This window comes from Mesoplodon bidens, assembly GCF_964165515.1.
Source record: "Mesoplodon bidens genome assembly, chromosome: 12".
Classification (NCBI taxonomy): Eukaryota; Metazoa; Chordata; class Mammalia; order Artiodactyla; family Ziphiidae; genus Mesoplodon; species Mesoplodon bidens.
Window position 1 is genome coordinate 44,162,711 of NC_138168.1, and position 16,937 is coordinate 44,179,647.

Sequence of the window (16,937 nt, forward strand, 5' to 3'; positions counted from 1 at the left end):
AAAATAAAGAGGAGAAGCTGGAACGTAGCGGCAGCAGCGGTGGCGGGACAGGGGCAGCGGTGCTTGGCTGCTCAGCCAGTGCCCTGGCATGGGGTGGGTGCAGCTCTTTGTAGTCCGCCAGAGCCACAACCGTGTCATCAACAGCCCGGGGGAACGTCTAGCAGGGGCTGTGCACATGCGACTGGCTCCACTGCCCTTCCGAGCCATCCGGGTGACCTGCACGGGGCCCTGCAGTGTCTCCAACAAGGTCAGTGACATGGCATGGGTGGTAGAGGAGGGCTATTTCAACAGAAAAAAAGAGGAGAAGCCAGTGATGACTGAGAGAGAGTGGTCAAGAGGCAGAAGCATGGAGATCCTGGATCCAGAAGAGCAAAAATGTTCCTCAAGGAGGAGACAGGCCAGGCATGAGGAGCTCTGAGAAAAAATGGTGAACCTCCTATTGAGGGCAGTATTGGTGACCTCAGGAGGACCCTGAAGACAGAAGCCAGCTTGTAGGAAATGAGAGTTGAGGAAGTGCCCAAGCGTATCTCCTCCCACCTTAACTACTATCTTTAACTGTCAGAGCTTAGAGCAGACCCAAAACCTTTGTGACTCATTCACTTCACACCGGACTTGGCTTACTTTTGTTTTGACTTTTGCTTTTGTGCTTATTCAGATGGTTTGGTTTTCTTACCACTTACTTTCCTTTTAGGGGAAAATAATAGCAAATGTTCTTGGCTTTTTTTTTCCCCCCTTTTAGTCTTATGAGGACTTGGCGTGTGAGATGGGTTTTGAAGAGTTCCATTTGTATCTGAGGCCTGTTCAATTTGAATTTGCATCACACGAAGACAAGGTGGTCCATCCACCTCCTGTCTTTATGATCTCTCTGCTGGAGGACAGTGACCGCGTAGATAGGTGAGCCTTGAGAGGGTCAAAGTAAAAATATGGTAACAGTAGAATGAGTGGCCAGTAAAAAATAATTTCTATCACTGCTGGCCATGCAAATGCAATTGCATTCTAAATTCTCTCCCTTACAATCTATCTGCCATGATGTCAATGTTTTTCTTTTCCTTTCTTTTCTTTTTGTTTGAATGTTATTTTATTTATTTTTTATACAGCAGGTTCTTACTAGTTATCTGTTTTATACATATTAGTTTATGTATGTCAATCCCAATCTCCCAATTCATCCCACCACCACCACCACCCCTGCCACTTTTCCCCCTTGGTGTCCATACATTTGTTTTCTACATCTGTGTCTCTATTTCTGCCCTGCAAACCGGTTCATCTGTACCATTTTTCTAGGTTCCACATATATGTGTTAATATACGATATTTGTTTTTCTCTGTCTGACTTACTTCACTCTGTATGACAGTCTCTAGATCCATCCATGTCTCTACAAATGACCCAATTTCGTTCCTTTTTATGGCTCAGTAATATTCCATTGTATATATGTACCACATCTTTATCCATTCATCTGTCAATGGGCATTTAGATTGCTTCCATGACCTGGCTATTGTAAATAGTGCTGCAGTGAATAATTGGGGTTCATGTGTCTTTTTGAATTATGGTTTTCTCAGGGTATATGCCCAGTAGTGGGATTGCTGGGTCATATGGTAATTCTATTTTTAGTTCTTTAAGGAACCTCCATACTGTTCTCCATAGTGGCTGTATCAATTTACATTTCCACCAACGGTGCAAGAGGGTTCCCTTTTCTCCACACCCTCTCCAGCGTTTGTTGTTTGTAGATTTTCTGATGATGCCCATTCTTACTGGTGTGAGGTGGTACCTCATTGCAGTTTTGATTTGCATTTCGCTGTCACTCAGATGGACTTCTTTGCTTCTATATGTGTATGTGCAGGTTTGTATTTGTGTGTGTATGTTTTAAACACTAATCTAATCTTGGCAGTTTTACAAAAGCCTGCCTTTGAGCATATGTTTGCTAGTTAATCAGAGCCTACTCATCCTTTTCTGATAACTGGGGAAACCTGATGCTGTCCAGATACAGAGCAATTAGGCCTGGAACCTGCCTTCATGGGATGAAACACTTCTTATGGACAGACCAAATTCAGGCCTGTGGCTGAGGGGCAAGGATCTCAACATATTCAGCAGTTTGATCCATACATTTACATGTTGAGTAAGTGGTGATCCCCACCCTCAACTTCACCTTTCTGTTATGAGAGAAATTCCTAATTACTTTCACATTTCTTCCTTTAGCTCTTGTTCCATCCGGGAGTGGAAAATATGCAAGTGACCCTTGCATGCCAAGCTACTCAGAAAAATGCTTTAATGGTGGCTGTCCAGCAGGCGTCCTTCTATCACACTCCCTGAGGGGCCGTCATGCTGGTGTCAAGGTCAGCCTGTAAGATAGAGAAGCCTGAGGCGTGCGACCACTACCGCCAGCTACTGTCAGGCTGCCCCATTCTTTCCTCCCTCCCCCTTTCCCTCCCTCCTCCTTCCTCCACTCCTCCCTCCTTTCCTTCTTCCCATCCTCCCCTTTTCCCTCCTTGTCCTTCTCCCTTTTTTGACCATTTTTTCCCTATCTTTTTACGTTCTTTCCTTCCCTCTTCCCCTCCCTTCCTTCTTTCCTAATACAAACTGACATATGATCAAATTCTTACTGGGTCTCTTAATTTTCAGTGGTTTGCTGATAATTCTTCCATTGTATGTGACTCTATAATATTGACTAGCTAGAATCAACCAGCAGAAAATATCCTGTTCCTCCACCCCTACCCTTTGTGGATAAAAGATTCCATTGTTTTCTGTTTTATCGTTCCTGTATTTCTTTTTGCAAAAGTAACCAGATACATTTGCCCTTCTTTTTTTCACAAAAGGTAACACAAGATATATTCTCTTTCTTTTCCAAATTTTTTAGTTGTTATTGATATAATTCACATAACATAAAATTCACCCCTTTAACGTATAATTCACAAGACCATGCAATCATCACCACTATCTAATTCCAGAACATTTTCCTCATTCTCAAAAGAAACCCTGTACCCATTAGCAGTCAATCCCCATTCCCCACTTTCCTCAGCTCCTAGCAACCAGTAATCCACTTTCTGTCTCTATGGATTTGCCTATTCTGGACATTTCATATAAATGGAATCATACAATATATGGCCTTTTATGTCTGAATCTTTTCATTTAGCGTAGTGTCTTCCAGCTTCATCCATGTCGTAGCATGTACCAGTACTTCGTTTTTGTTTTGTTTTGTTTTTTACTGTTGAATAGTATTTTATTATATGTATATACCACGTTTTATTTATCCATTCATCAGTTGACAGACATTGTGTTGTTTTTACTTTTTAACTACTACGAATAATGCTGCCATGAACATTTATGTACAAGTTTTTGTAGGGACATATGTATGTTTTGAGTTTTGCTAACACTTTTTATTATCTCTCTTTTTTATTTTAGCCATCCTAGTGAGGGTAAAATGATATCTCACTGTGGCTGTGATTTGTATTTTTCTAATTACTTATGACATTGAGCATCTTTTCTTGTGCTTACTGGCTATTTGTATATCTTTGTTAAAGAAATGTCAATTCAAATCCTTTGCCCTTTTATAAAGTTGGATTTTTTTTTTATTATTGAGTTGTAAGAGTTCTTTACATATTCTGAATACAAGTTCCTTATCAAGTATATGATTTGCAAATATTTTCTTCCATTCTGAGGATCATCTTCTTACTTTCTTGATGGTGTTCTTTGAAACAAAAGTTTTTCATTTTGATGAGTCCAATTTACCTATTCTTCTTGTATTTTCTCCATTCTATTTCCAAGATTTTGAATCATCTTTACTGTCATTACTCTGAATTATTTTGCAGGTAGATTGCCTATTTCCTCTTCATTTGTTTGGTCTGGTGGGTTTTTACCTTGCTCCTTCATCTGCTGCATATTTCTTTGTCTTATTTTGTTTAACTTACTTTGTTTGAGATCTCCTTTTTGCAGGCTGCAAGTTTGTAGTTCCCATTGTTTTTGGTGTTTGCCCCCAGTGGGTGAGGTTGGTTCAGTGGGTTGTGTAGGCTTCCTGGTGGAGGGGACTAGTGCCTGAGTTCTGGTGGGTAGGGCTGGATCTTGCCTTTCTGGTGGGCAGGGCCGGATCTTGTCTTTCTGGTGGGCAGGGCTGCGTCCAGCGGTGTGTTTTGGGCATGTCTGTGAACTTAGCATGATTTTAGGCAGCCTCTCTGCTAATAGGTGGGGTTGTGTTCCTGTCTTGCTAGTAGTTGTTTGGCATGGGGTGTCCAGCACTGGAGCTTGCTGGCCGTTGGGTGGAGCTGGGTCTTAGCATTGAGATGGAGAACTCTGGGAGAGCTCTTGCCGGTTGATATTACGTGGGGCCAGGAGGTCTCTGGTGGTCCAATGTCCTGAACTTGGCTCTCCTACCTCGGAGGCTCAGGCCTGACACCAGGCCTGGTGTCAGGCCTGATCCTGTCAGCCACACAGCCAGGTACGTGGGGATTTTCTTGTCTTTTGGGAAGTCTGAGGTCTTCTGCCAGTGTTCAGTAGGTGTTCTGTAGGAGTTGTTCCACATGTAGATGTATTTTTGATGTATCTGTGGGGAGGAAGGTGATCTCTATGTCTTACTCGCCAGCCATCTTGAAGGTCCCCTGCAATAGGAGACTCCACTGAAGACACCAACCTCCACAAGAGCTAGAGGTGCAGAGACATTTTTCTCAGAGGGTTTGCACCTTGCTGGAACGGCAGAAAGGGAGAAAAAGTGAAGATCCTCTAGGACAAGGGAGGAGAAGTAAGACCCACAACTGCAATCGCCATCGCTTTCGGGACTGGGCCCAATTTACCTATTCTCCTTTTGTCACTTACTCTTTTGGTGTTACATTTAAGAAACCATTGCTTAGGGCTTCCCTGGTGGCGCAGTGGTTGAGAATCTGCCTGCTAATGCAGGGGACACGGGTTCGAGCCCTGGTCTGGGAAGATCCCACATGCCATGGAGCAACTAGGCCTGTGAGCCACAACTACTGAGCCTGCACGTCTGAAGCCTGTGCTCCACAGCAAGAGAGGCCGCGATAGTGAGAGGCCCGCGCACCGCGATGAAGAGTGGCCCCCACTTGCCACAACTAGAGAAAGCCCTTGCACAGAAATGACGACCCAACACAGCCAAAAATAAATAAGTAAATAAATAAAAAGCCAAGCATTTGAAGCCCTTTAAAAAAAAAATTAAAAAAAAAAAAAAAGAAACCATTGCTTAATCCAAAGTCAGGAAGATTTACTCCTATGTTTTCTTCTAAAAATTTTGTAGTTTTAGCTCTTACATTCAGGTCAATGATTCATTTATGGTTTATTTTTATATGTAGTGTGAGATAGGGGTCCAACTTCATTCTTTTGAGTGTCCTTATCCAGCTGTCGCAGTATCATTTGTTGAAAAGACTCATTTTTCCCCATTGAATTGTCCTGGCACCCTTGACAAAAATCAGTTGACCATAAATGTAAGGGTGTATTTCTGGACCCTTAATTCTTTTTTTTTTTTTTAAAGAATTTTTACTCCAAAGATAAAAAAGTAATAAAGAGGCAGAGAATCACATAGTTATGCACTAATTAGATTAAGCATATTGATAATATTACTTTGAAGTTGTAGATGGCAAATTTTTCCCTTTTACTTTCTTTTTTTTAAATTACATGATGATTTTATTAGTATTAAAATATAACAAAAATTAAAACATAAAGTTATCACATACTGTGCTAGATTAACATTTAAATACAACACATAAAAAATCACAAAATAAGAAATGAAAAAACAAAAACCAGGTAAGATTTATTTACACAACAGTGTAAAGCAACTATACTCCAATTAAAAAATAAAAAAAAGATTTCTTTAACGTGGTAGGTGTGCTTGCCTGTTCATAAGTTCATTCCAGTCTGGAACACAGGAGGATAATGCTACTCGCATATCTGCTGCACCATTTAATCCATTCCTTTCCTTTGTTTTTTCTGGGTTAAGACTGAAAACCCTAGTTCACACAAACTAGTTGTTGTGAATGGTAATAAGAGCAGGATACTCTTTCGACTTATCAAAGGAAAGTCTTCCTTTATCTTAATCCAAAATGCGATAAACTTAGTATTTCATAATCATTCTTCAACGTATATGAAGAACTAAGCTACAATAATTCATTTTCTTCTTCAGGCACCAAGTTGAACTCAATTATTGATTCTGGGTTTTGAAAAGCGAATGGATCTTTTACCCAACAATTTTGTCTTAATGTTTCAAATTTCTCTTCTGGGAATAAATGGTTAAAAGTTTGACATAGAGAAGTGAGATGCAACAATATCTCTAGTTTTATTTCTTCCAAAATGTTTTCATTAATAACATTCTCTTTGATGTGCTGCAAAATCCTTGGAAACATGTAGTAGCTAGGATGGTTGCTTTTTTTTTTAAACATCTTTATTGGAGTATAATTGCTTTACAATGGTGTGTTAGTTTCTGCTTTATAACAAAGAGGATCAGCTATACATATATATATATATATATATCCCCATATCTCCTCCCTCTCGCATCTCCCTCTCACCCTCCCTATCCCACCCCTCTAGGTGGTCACAAAGCACCGAGCTGCTCTCCCTGTGCTATATGGTTGCTTCCCACTAGCTATCTATTTTACATTTGGTAGTATATATAAGTCCATGCCACTCTCTCACTTCGTCCCAGCTTACCCTTCCCCCTCCCTGTGTCCTCAAGTCAATTCTCTACATCTGCATCTTTATTCCTCTCCTGCCCCTAGGTTCTTCAGAACCCTTTTTTTTTTTTTTAGATTCCATATATATATGTTAGCATATGGTATTTGTTTTTCTCTTTCTGATTTACTTCACTCTGTATGAGAGACTCTAGATCCATCCACCTCACTACAAATAACTCAATTTTGTTTCTTTTTATGGCTGAGTAATATTCCATTGTATATATGTGCCACATCTTCTTTATCCGTTCATCTGTTGATGGACACTTAGGTTGCTTCCATGTCCTGGCTATTGTAAATAGAGCTTCAATGAACATTGTGGTACATCACTCTTTTTGAATTATGGTTTTCTCAGGGTATATGCCCAGTAGTGGGATTGCTGGGTCATATGATAGTTATATTTTTAGTTTTTTAAGGAACCTCCATACTGTTCTCCATAGTGGCTGTATCAATTTACATTCCCACCAACAGTGCAAGAGTGTTCCCTTTTCTCCACACCCTCTCCAGCATTTATTGTTTCTAGATTTTTTGATGATGGCCATTCTGACTGGTGTGAGGTGATACCTCATTGTAGTTTTGATTTGCATTTCTCTAATGGTTAGTGATATTGAGCATCCTTTCATGTGTTTGTTGGCAATCTGTATATCTTCTTTGGAGAAATGTCTATTTAGGTCTTCTGCCCATTTTTTGACTGGGTTGTTTGTTTTTTTGATATTGAGCTGCATGAGGTGCTTGTAAATTTTGGAGATTAATCCTTTGTCAGCTGCTTCATTTGCAAATATTTTCTCCCATTCTGAGGGTTGTCTTTTGGTCTTGTTTATGGTGTCCTTTGCTGTGCAAAAGCTTTTAAGTTTCATTAGGTCCCATTGGTTTATTTTTGTTTTTATTTCCATTACTCTAGGAGGTGGGTCAAAAAGGATCTTGCTGTGATGTATGTCATAGAGTGTTCTGCGTATGTTCTTCTCTAAGAGTTTTAGAGTGTCTGGCCTTACATTTAGGTCTTTAATCCATTTTGAGTTTATTTTTGTGTATGGTGTTAGGGAGTGTTCTAATTTCATTCTTTTACATGTAGCTGTCCAGTTTTCCCAGCACCACTTATTGAAGAGGCTGTCTTTTCTCCATTGTATATTCTTGCCTCCTTTATCAAAAATAAGGTGACCATATGTGCGTGGGTTTATCTCTGGGCTTTCTATCCTGTTCCATTGATCTATCTTTCTGTTTTTGTGCCAGTCCCATACTGTCTTGATTACTGTAGCTTTGTAGTATAGTTTGAAGTCAAGGAGCCTGATTCCTCAGCTCTGTTTTTCTTTCTCAAGATTGCTTTGGCTATTTGGGGTCTTTTGTGTTTCCATACAAATTGTGAAATTTTTTGTTCTAGTTCTGTGAAAAATGCCAGTGGTAGTTTCATAGGGACTGCATTGAATCTGTAGATTGCTTTGGGTAATATAGTCATTTTCACAATGTTGATTCTTCCAATCCAGGAAGATGGTATATCTCTCCATCTGTTTGTATCATCTTTTTTTTTTTTTTTTTGGTGGTACGCGGGCCTCTCACTGCTGTGGCCTCTCCCGTTGCAGAACACAGGCTCCGGACGCGCAGGCTCAGTGGCCATGGCTCACGGGCCCAGCTGCTCCGTGGCATGTGGGATCTTCCCAGACCGGGGCACGAACCTGTGTCCCCTGCATCGGCAGGCGGACTCTCAACCACTGCGCCACCAGGGAAGCCCTGTTTGTATCATCTTTAATTTCTTTCATCAGTGTCTTATATAGTGTTCTGCCTGCAGGTCTTTTGTCTCCTTAGGTAGGTTTATTCCTAGGTATTTTATTCTTTTTGTTGCAAGGCTAAATGGGAGTGTTTCCTTAATTTCTCTTTGAGATTTTTCATCATTCGTGTATAGGAATGCAAGAGATTTCTGTGCATTAATTTTGTATCCTGCTACTTTACCAAATTCATTGATTAGCTCTAGTACTTTTCTGGAAGCGTTTTTAGGATTCTCTATGTACAGTATCATGTCATCTGCAAACAGTGGCAGCTTTACTTCTTTTCCAATTTGGATTCCTTTTGTTTCTTTTTCTTCTCTGATTGCTGGGGCTAGGTCTTCCAAAACGGTGTTGAATAATAGTGGTGAGAGTGGGCAACCTTGTCTTGTTCCTGATCTTAGTGGAAATGCTTTCAGTTTTTCACCATTGAGGACAATGTTGGCTGTGGGTTTGTCATATATGGCCTTTATTATGTTGAGGTAAGTTCCCTCTGTGCCTACTTTCTGGAGGGTTTTTATCATAAATGGGTGTTGAATTTTGACAAAAGCTTTCTCTGCATCTATTGAGATGATCATATGGATTTTATCCTTCTATTTGTTAATATGGTGTATCACATTGATTGATTTGCCTATATTCAAGAATCCTTGCATTCCTGGGATAAACCCCACTTGATCATGGTGTATCATCCATTTAATGTGCTGTTGGATTCTGTTTGCTAGTATTTTGTTGAGGATTTTTGCATCTGTGTGCATCAGGGATATTGGCCTGTAGTTTTCTTTCTTTGTGACATCTTTGTCTGGTTTTGGTATCAGGGTGATGGTGGCCTTGTAGAATGAGTTTTGGAGTGTTCCTCCCTCTGCTATATTTTGGAAGAGTTTGAGAAGGATAGGTGTTAGGTATTCTGTAAATGTTTGATAGAATTTGCCTGTGAAGCCATCTGGTCCTGGGCTTTTGTTTGTTGGAAGATTTTTAATCACAGTTTCAATTTCAGTGCTTGTGATTGGTCTGTTTCTATTTTCTATTTCTTCCTGGTTCAGTCTTGGAAGGTTGTGCTTTTATAAGAATTTGTCCATTTCTTCCAGATTGTCCATTTTATTGGCATATAGGTGCTTGTAGTAATCTCTCATGATCCTTTGTATTTCTGCACTGTCAGTTGTTACTTCTCCTTTTTCAGTTCTAATTCTATTGATTTGAGTCTTCTCCCTTGTTTTCTTGATGAGTCTGGCTACTGGTTTATCAATTTTGTTTATCTTCGCAAAGAACCAGTTTTTAGTTTTTTTCATCTTTGCTATTGTTTCCTTCATTTCTTTTTCATCTATTACTGATCTGATCTTTATGATTTCTTTCCTTCTGCTAACTTTAGGGTTGTTTTGTTCTTCTTTCTCTAATTGCTTTCAGTGTAAGTTTAGGTTGTTTATTTGAGATTTTTCTCGTTTCTTGAGGTAGGACTGTATTGCTATAAACTTCCCCCTTAAAACTGCTTTTGCTGCATCCCATAGGTTTTGGGTCATCATGTTTTCATTGTCATTTGTTTCTAGGTATTTTTTTATTTCCTCTTTGATTTCTTCAGTAACCTCTTGGTTATATAGTAGCATATTGTTTAGCCTCCATGTGTTTGTATGTTTTACAGTTTTTTTCCTGTAATTGGTATCTAGTCTCATAGTGTTGTGGTCAGAAAAGATACTTGATATGATTTCTTAAATTTACCAAGGCTTGATTTGTGACCCAAGATATGATCTGTCCTGGAGAATGTTCCATGAGCACTTGAGAAGAAAGTGTATTCTGTTGTTTTCAGATGGAATGTCCTGTATATATCATTTATGGACCCTTAATTCTATTCCATTGATCTGTATGTTTGTTTTTATGCCAGTACCACTGTGTTTTGATTATTGTAGAGTTATGATAGGTTTTGAAATTAAGAAGTATGAGTCTTCCAACTTTGTTCTTCTTTTTCAATATTGCTTCATCTATTTTGGGTCTGTAGCATTTTCATATGAATTTTAGGATCAGCTTGTCAATTTCTGCAACAAAAAAAAGCCATTTGGGATTTTGACAGGGATTGCATTGAATCTGTAGATCAGTGTGAGTACTATTGCCATCTTAACAATATTAAGTCTTCTAATCGATGAACATGGGAAGTCTTTTCATTTATTTATGTCTTCTTTAATTTCTTTCAACAATATTTTATAGTTTTCAGTGTACAAGTTCTGTATTTCTTTTATCAAATTAAATCCAAAATATTTTATTCTTTTTATATTATTGTAAGTGTAATTGTTTTCTTAATTTCATTTTCAGTGTTCATTACTAGTATATAGAAATACAGTTGATCTTTTGTCTTGCAGCCTTTCTAAACTTGTAAATAGTTTACTTGTGTGTATAGGTATGTATTCCTTAACATCTTCTATATAAAAGATTATGTCATCTGCAAATAGAAATGAATTTACCACTCTCTTTTCATTCTGGATACATTTTATCACTTTTTCTTGCCTAATTGCCCTAGCTAGACCCTCTAGTACAAAGTTGAATCGAAATGGTGAGCGTGGATATTATTGTCTTATTCCTGATCTTAGGAGGAAAGCTTTCAATCTTAAACCATTAAGTATGATGTTAGCTATGAGTTTTTCTTAGATAATTTTTACCAGGTTGAGGACATTCCCTTCTGTTCCTAGCTTTTTGATGATTTTATCATGAAGGGGTTTCGGATTTTATCTGTATATAATACTCTTCGGCATTTTTTTTTTCACTTAACAGTATATCCTGGAAATCACTCCAAATCAGTTCATAGAGATTTCTCCTCCATTTTTATAAACAGCTGTATAGTTTTCTCTTGTGTGTATATACTTGTGAATGTAACTTAAGTGTAAAATTAAATATGACAGGGGCTCCCCTGGTGGCACAGTAGTTAAGAATCCACTTGCCAGTGCAGGAGACACGGGTTTAAGCCTTGGTCCAGGAAGATCCCACATGCCACGAAGCAACTAAGCCCATGCACCACAACTACTGAAGCCCTTGTGCCTAGAGCCCATGATCCACAACAAAAGAAGCCACCACAATGAGAAGCCCGTGCACTGCAATGAAGAGTAGCTCCCACTCGCCGCAACTAGAAAAAAACCAAGCATAGCAATGAAGACACAGTGCAGCCGAAAATAAATAAATTTTTTAAAAAATTAAATATGACTTTAGGAAGCCAACTTTCCAGATGGTTCTTAAACATTCTTTAAGCTTTATGAATTCTATATAGCTCACCACATTTACCACTTAGCACAATTTTTTTGCCTCTATTTCTCAATTTTTACTCTTTACATTAATAAAAGAGTATAAGTTTATGAGTATGGCCAGAATACTCAACCCCCACTTCTACTGCCAAATACTAATGCCCATAGAAATCAAATACTGAAGTAGAAAATAGGGATAGAGTGAGTTATATTGATTTTTAAGAATTCAACCCCCCAAATCTTAAATCAGTACCTACTTTAAGTTAGGCTCATCAGATAATACTGAGGTACAATTCATACTCCTGAGGAACTTATGTCTGGTGTATAAAAGGGGGAGAGGCTCATAAGTGGTTCAAATACAAGGAATAATGGAGGTTCAACAAGCTATAGAAGGAATTTAAATAAAAGAGAGGTCACATCTGGAGAGCCAGGAAGGGCAACACAGAGTCAGGGGGGGGGCATTTGGGAAAACCTGAAGGATGAGTTTTTTGACTGGTAGAGATGACCCTTCAGATACTCAAGCATAGTATGAAAGGGCAGATGAGTACTAGGAAAAAATGGGAAGCCCAGCTTGGCCCCACCTGAGGTTTTCATGTGTAGTTGACATATGGAATCTTTTATTCAGTTAATTTAATCTTATGAAGAATACCCATATGTAAGACAGATATAAGTGGGGGTTTCCAGGTTGAGAGGCTTATAAGTCACTCCCTGAGATTCATCCAGGAAGCAAATGGTAAAAGTCACTGCATAGGAGGACAGAGCAGGGTGGGAAGGCATTAGAGTAATAGCCTGGAAAGACTCACAGCACAAGGAGGGGTAGGAAGGCATTAGGGTTATTTATATACATATGCATATGTGAATATATATAGTAATATATATGTGTGTATTTAAGTACTCTTCTACAAATGTGGACAGGAGAGGTCTAATGATATAGTAAGGAGGAATAAATGATGGAGACATCGAGAGGGAACAAGAGGAAGGGAAAGGAGGAAGGAAGGAAAGAGACAGAATAAAATTGTTACTGTTATCAAAGCCAAAGATGGAGAGTGTTTCAAGAAGAAATGAGTCACCAAGGAAGATGTACAGATGGCAAATAAGCACACAAGACAATGTTCAACAGCATTAGTTATTAGAGAAATGCAATTAAAACCCCAGTGAGCAACAACTGCATACCCATTAGAATGGTTAAAATTTAAACTAACTGTTCTGAGTCTTGGCAGGATGTGGAGGATCTGGAACTCTCATACACTGCTGATGGGAATGCACAATTGTCAGTTACCTTGGAAAACAGTTTGGCAGTTTCTTAGAAAGTTAAACATATATTTACCATATGATTCAGCCATTTTACTCCTAGGTATTGAGAGAAATGAAAGCACACGTCCATACAAAGACATACGTAAATGTTTATAGCAGCTTTATTTAAAATAGCCAAGAACTGGAAAAAACCCAAAACCCTGTCCATCACCAGGTGAATGGACAAACAAATTGTGATATATCTGTACAATGGAGTATTACTCAGCAATACAAAGAAATGAATTATTGACATATACAACAATATGGATGAAGCCAGACCAAAAAAAGAATATATACTGCATGATTCCATTTATATAAAATTCTAGGAAATGCATTCTAATCTATAGTTGCAGAAAGCAGAGCAGTGGTTGCTTGAGGAAGGGGGCTGGGTGGGAGGGATGGCTCTGGTCATTATTTTGATTGCAGTAATGGTTTCACAGTTGTAGACATATGCCCAGACTTATCTAACTGTACACTTTAAGTATGTGTTGTTTATTGAATGTCCATTTTACCTAAATAAAGTTATTATTTTTAGGAGGAGGAAGAGGTGACGGAGGAAGAGGGAGAGGAGGAAAAAGTTGACAGAGTTAAATGTAGAGGGAAGAACCAGAAGAGAAGGAATTAAAATGAGGCTATTTTATATTCTCAGAAGTTCATTGCTGACTCTGAGAGAGCAATTCTAAGGGGGTTAGAGTGAAAGCCAGACTGCCAGAGTTAAGGAGTGACAGAATGATAGAAATGTAGAAATAGGGTATTTTTACAGCTCCTGCATTAGTCTGCTGGGGCAGCCATAACAACATACCATATACTGGGTGGCTTAAACAACAGAAATTAATTTTTTCGTAGTTCTGGAGGCTAGAAGTCCAAGATCAAGGAGCCAACATGATCAGCTTCTAGTGAGAGCTCTCTTCCTTGCAGATGTCTGCATTTTCACTGTCCTCACAAGGCAGAGAGAGAAAGTTCTGGTGTCTCTTCCTCCTCTTATAAGGACACCAGCCCTATCAGATTCAGGCCCCACCCTTATGACCTCATCTAACCCTAATTACCTCCCAAAGGCCCCATTTCCAAATACCATCACTGGGGGTTAGGGCTTCAACGTAAGAATTTAGGGGGAGACACAAGCATTTAGTCCATAATAACTCTTTAAGAAGTTGGGTCAGAATTGAAGAGGAAGCTTGAGGGATCGGAGAATTAAGAATAAAATAGATGTGATCATATTTGTAGGAAGGGACTTGAAAAAAGGAAGAAAGTGAGGATAGAAAGAAAAGATGGTCATGGTTGAGATTTTGAGTGCAACTTGAGGGAGTCAAGGATTTAAGGGTTCCACTTAGCAGCTTCTATGGTCCAGGCAAGGCGGTGAGCTAAGTGATGGATATACCTGAGCTCATGGATCCTCTCAGCAGCCCTAGGAGATGGAGGACATCATCCCCTTTTTCTAGGTGAGGAAACATGTTTTGAAAGGTTAGGGAACAGAGCCAAGATCACCAGCTGTGTGTCAGCACTAGGATCTGATTACAGAGCTTATTTTCTTCCCTCTTAGCTCACTCATAGCCTTTCGAAGACCTCTTGAGTCTTCTGAACTAGTATATTCTAATATTTCCAGGAGACTGGGATAGCCCAAGAGTCTTCAGAAAAAATCAAGATGGAAACTTTAGCCTTTTTAACCCAAGGTTTTTTTCTTTTGTCTCATTTTCCTTCAGTGTCCTTCAGTAATTCAGCTATGGAGAACTTATTTCTTTCTTTGAAGAAGAATAGTCTTTCCTTTGAAGGCTTAATATTTTTCTTTTAGTTAGTATTTTAGAAAAATGTAAAAGAATTCCATCCATCATGCCCTGTAGTTCCATAACCAATAGGAATATTGGAAGATACAGATTTCCCTTTTTTTCTTCCCCCTCTTCCTTCCCCACCCTCCCTCCACCTCTCCCTCCCTCATTATTACATTGTGCAGGGCAGCATATACAGCCCACCTCCATCTGCTTAGGCTATACAAGAATGGGCACCCTGAGATGGTTTTTCAGATCTTGCAGCCATGAAGTTCATTAGCTATATTTCTTGAGAGGCCAGTATACAAACCACTCCAACTAGCCACCTTGTAAAATGGAGAGTTTTTTCTCAGAGCACCTTAGACAACTCTATTCTGGAAACAGTCACACTTAGTGCCTCACCCCTTCATTGTGTAAAATGGTATCTCTCTTCTGTTCGCTCCCTTACTCTCTCCTCTTCTCCCCTTCTCTTCTCTCCCTTCCACTCCCTCCCACCCCCAGTATATCCAGCCATTCACATGTATGTGGGGTCAGTTATGGCTGTGAGATAATTTTACAGTCAGTACCACAGGATTTACAAATCCAACAAATTTAATTCACTTTGGTTTGAAACATTTTAGGAAATAAGTTTCTCAGGTCCGAGAAATCATAGTGGAATGGGTCCAGCCAGAAGAAGAAATTCCAGAATTGTGAATGGCATAGAAAGCATGCTGTTAGCTGCAACTCCAAAAGTCCCAGACACACTTATTCATCCTTCAGAAAGATTCCAGGCTACCAAAAGGTACTGCACGGTGGGTGGCAGTGAAGGGTTGTTTATAATAACAAATGTATCCTCGTTCAAGCCAGTTAATAACAGTATTATGGGATTGAAGGATGCCTAAACTCCCAGAGTCACCAGCATGTGTTAAATTTTTAAGACCTTGTCTGAAAATGTTATAAAACACCGAGAAGGCTCAGCTCCTTCTAATATGCTCCAGTCTATGAAGGAGAGTCAACAGTTCCTAATTTCAGACTCTTTTCTCTTCTCCCTCATCTCCTTTCTCTTTCTCTTCCCTTCTTCCCCTCCTTCTTCCCTCTTTCTATATTTTTCAAACTCCAACGAGGGTAGAACATAAGAAGAATATGAGCATGTCCAAATTTTCCACATCTATCTTAGGGCTTCCCTGGTGGCGCAGTGGTTGAGAGTCCGCCTGTCTTAAACAGAAAAGCACAGAACTACCCTCACTATTCTAACAAGGGTTTTTCCATTGCTTAGAATAATAGAATGGTACATTGTCAGAGAGGCACGGCCTCTACAGACATATATCTATAAACCAGGGTTTCCCTATTGTATCTTGATCTTGTATTCTGTAATAATTTGTATTACAGAATGTGAGATTTGTATTCTGTAATAATTATGAATACTCTGAATATTTTATTGAGGCTTACCAATGAGACTCTAGTCTAATTCTGGCAAATTTAGAATTTTTTTTCATTCTACATTTGGTATAAAATAAATATAAATTTAAATATAAATATAAATTGGTACAAAATCACAGGCAAAGCTACTCTACTCCTGAAGATGCCATAAATCTGACACATGGCCAGAGTTTGAGTGCTCTAAATTCACATTCCCAGTGTGTGGATGGGAGATTTAAGGCCAATGTGTCTAGTCAAGAGGACCCTTAGGAGGCCACTTCAGTCCAGGTACCCCTACAGTTCAGACCAGGAGGGCACAAAGGGACCTTGGGAGTACAAACACTGGGCCAGGCTATGAAGTTTGGGAGTGAGGAGGGACTGACGATGCATGCTTCAGGCACATGGGGGTCCCCAACAAGGATGGTGACATATCAGCATCCCCAGTGAATATAAGAGAAACACTTGGAGCAGGTAAGAACCACAGAAACAGAGCTGCCTGATCTCCTGCAGCAGTGCCCAGTATGCAGCCCCAGTTGTTCCTGTCCACCAGTCTTATTGTTATATGTCCATTTACCTCCTGCCTTGGGCTCACATGTCTCTGTACACTTGTCAGGGCTCTGGAAGCTTTCGTGTCTATTCAACTAGAAAAGGTGGGGCTGCGGGACGTGATGCTGAACGCCTTCCTCCTCAGGAAACAAGCCATGGCTGACAGAATGAAGAACCTCGTGCGTGTAGTAAGAAGGGCTCCCTAAAGACCTCATCATCTTTTACATTTGAGCAAATAAAAATTCTTAACTTGGAACCTGTTGCTTTCAGCCTATTTGGATAGAACTCTTGAAAATATAA

General features: G+C 39.4%; 1 protein-coding gene across 1 annotated transcript in view; it reads left to right on the forward strand.

Annotated features, from left to right (window-relative positions):
* The window catches only part of LOC308625885 (uncharacterized protein), a gene marked incomplete at its 3' end in the record, with an annotated part of 150,517 nt that overhangs the window by 62,396 nt on the left and 71,184 nt on the right, over nucleotides 1–16,937 (forward strand). Inside the window, 5 exon segments of the mRNA XM_081250488.1 lie at nucleotides 145–247; nucleotides 740–886; nucleotides 2,194–2,304; nucleotides 15,314–15,474; nucleotides 16,705–16,816. Of these exon segments, the coding sequence (XP_081106614.1) occupies nucleotides 145–247; nucleotides 740–886; nucleotides 2,194–2,304; nucleotides 15,314–15,474; nucleotides 16,705–16,816 (634 nt within the window).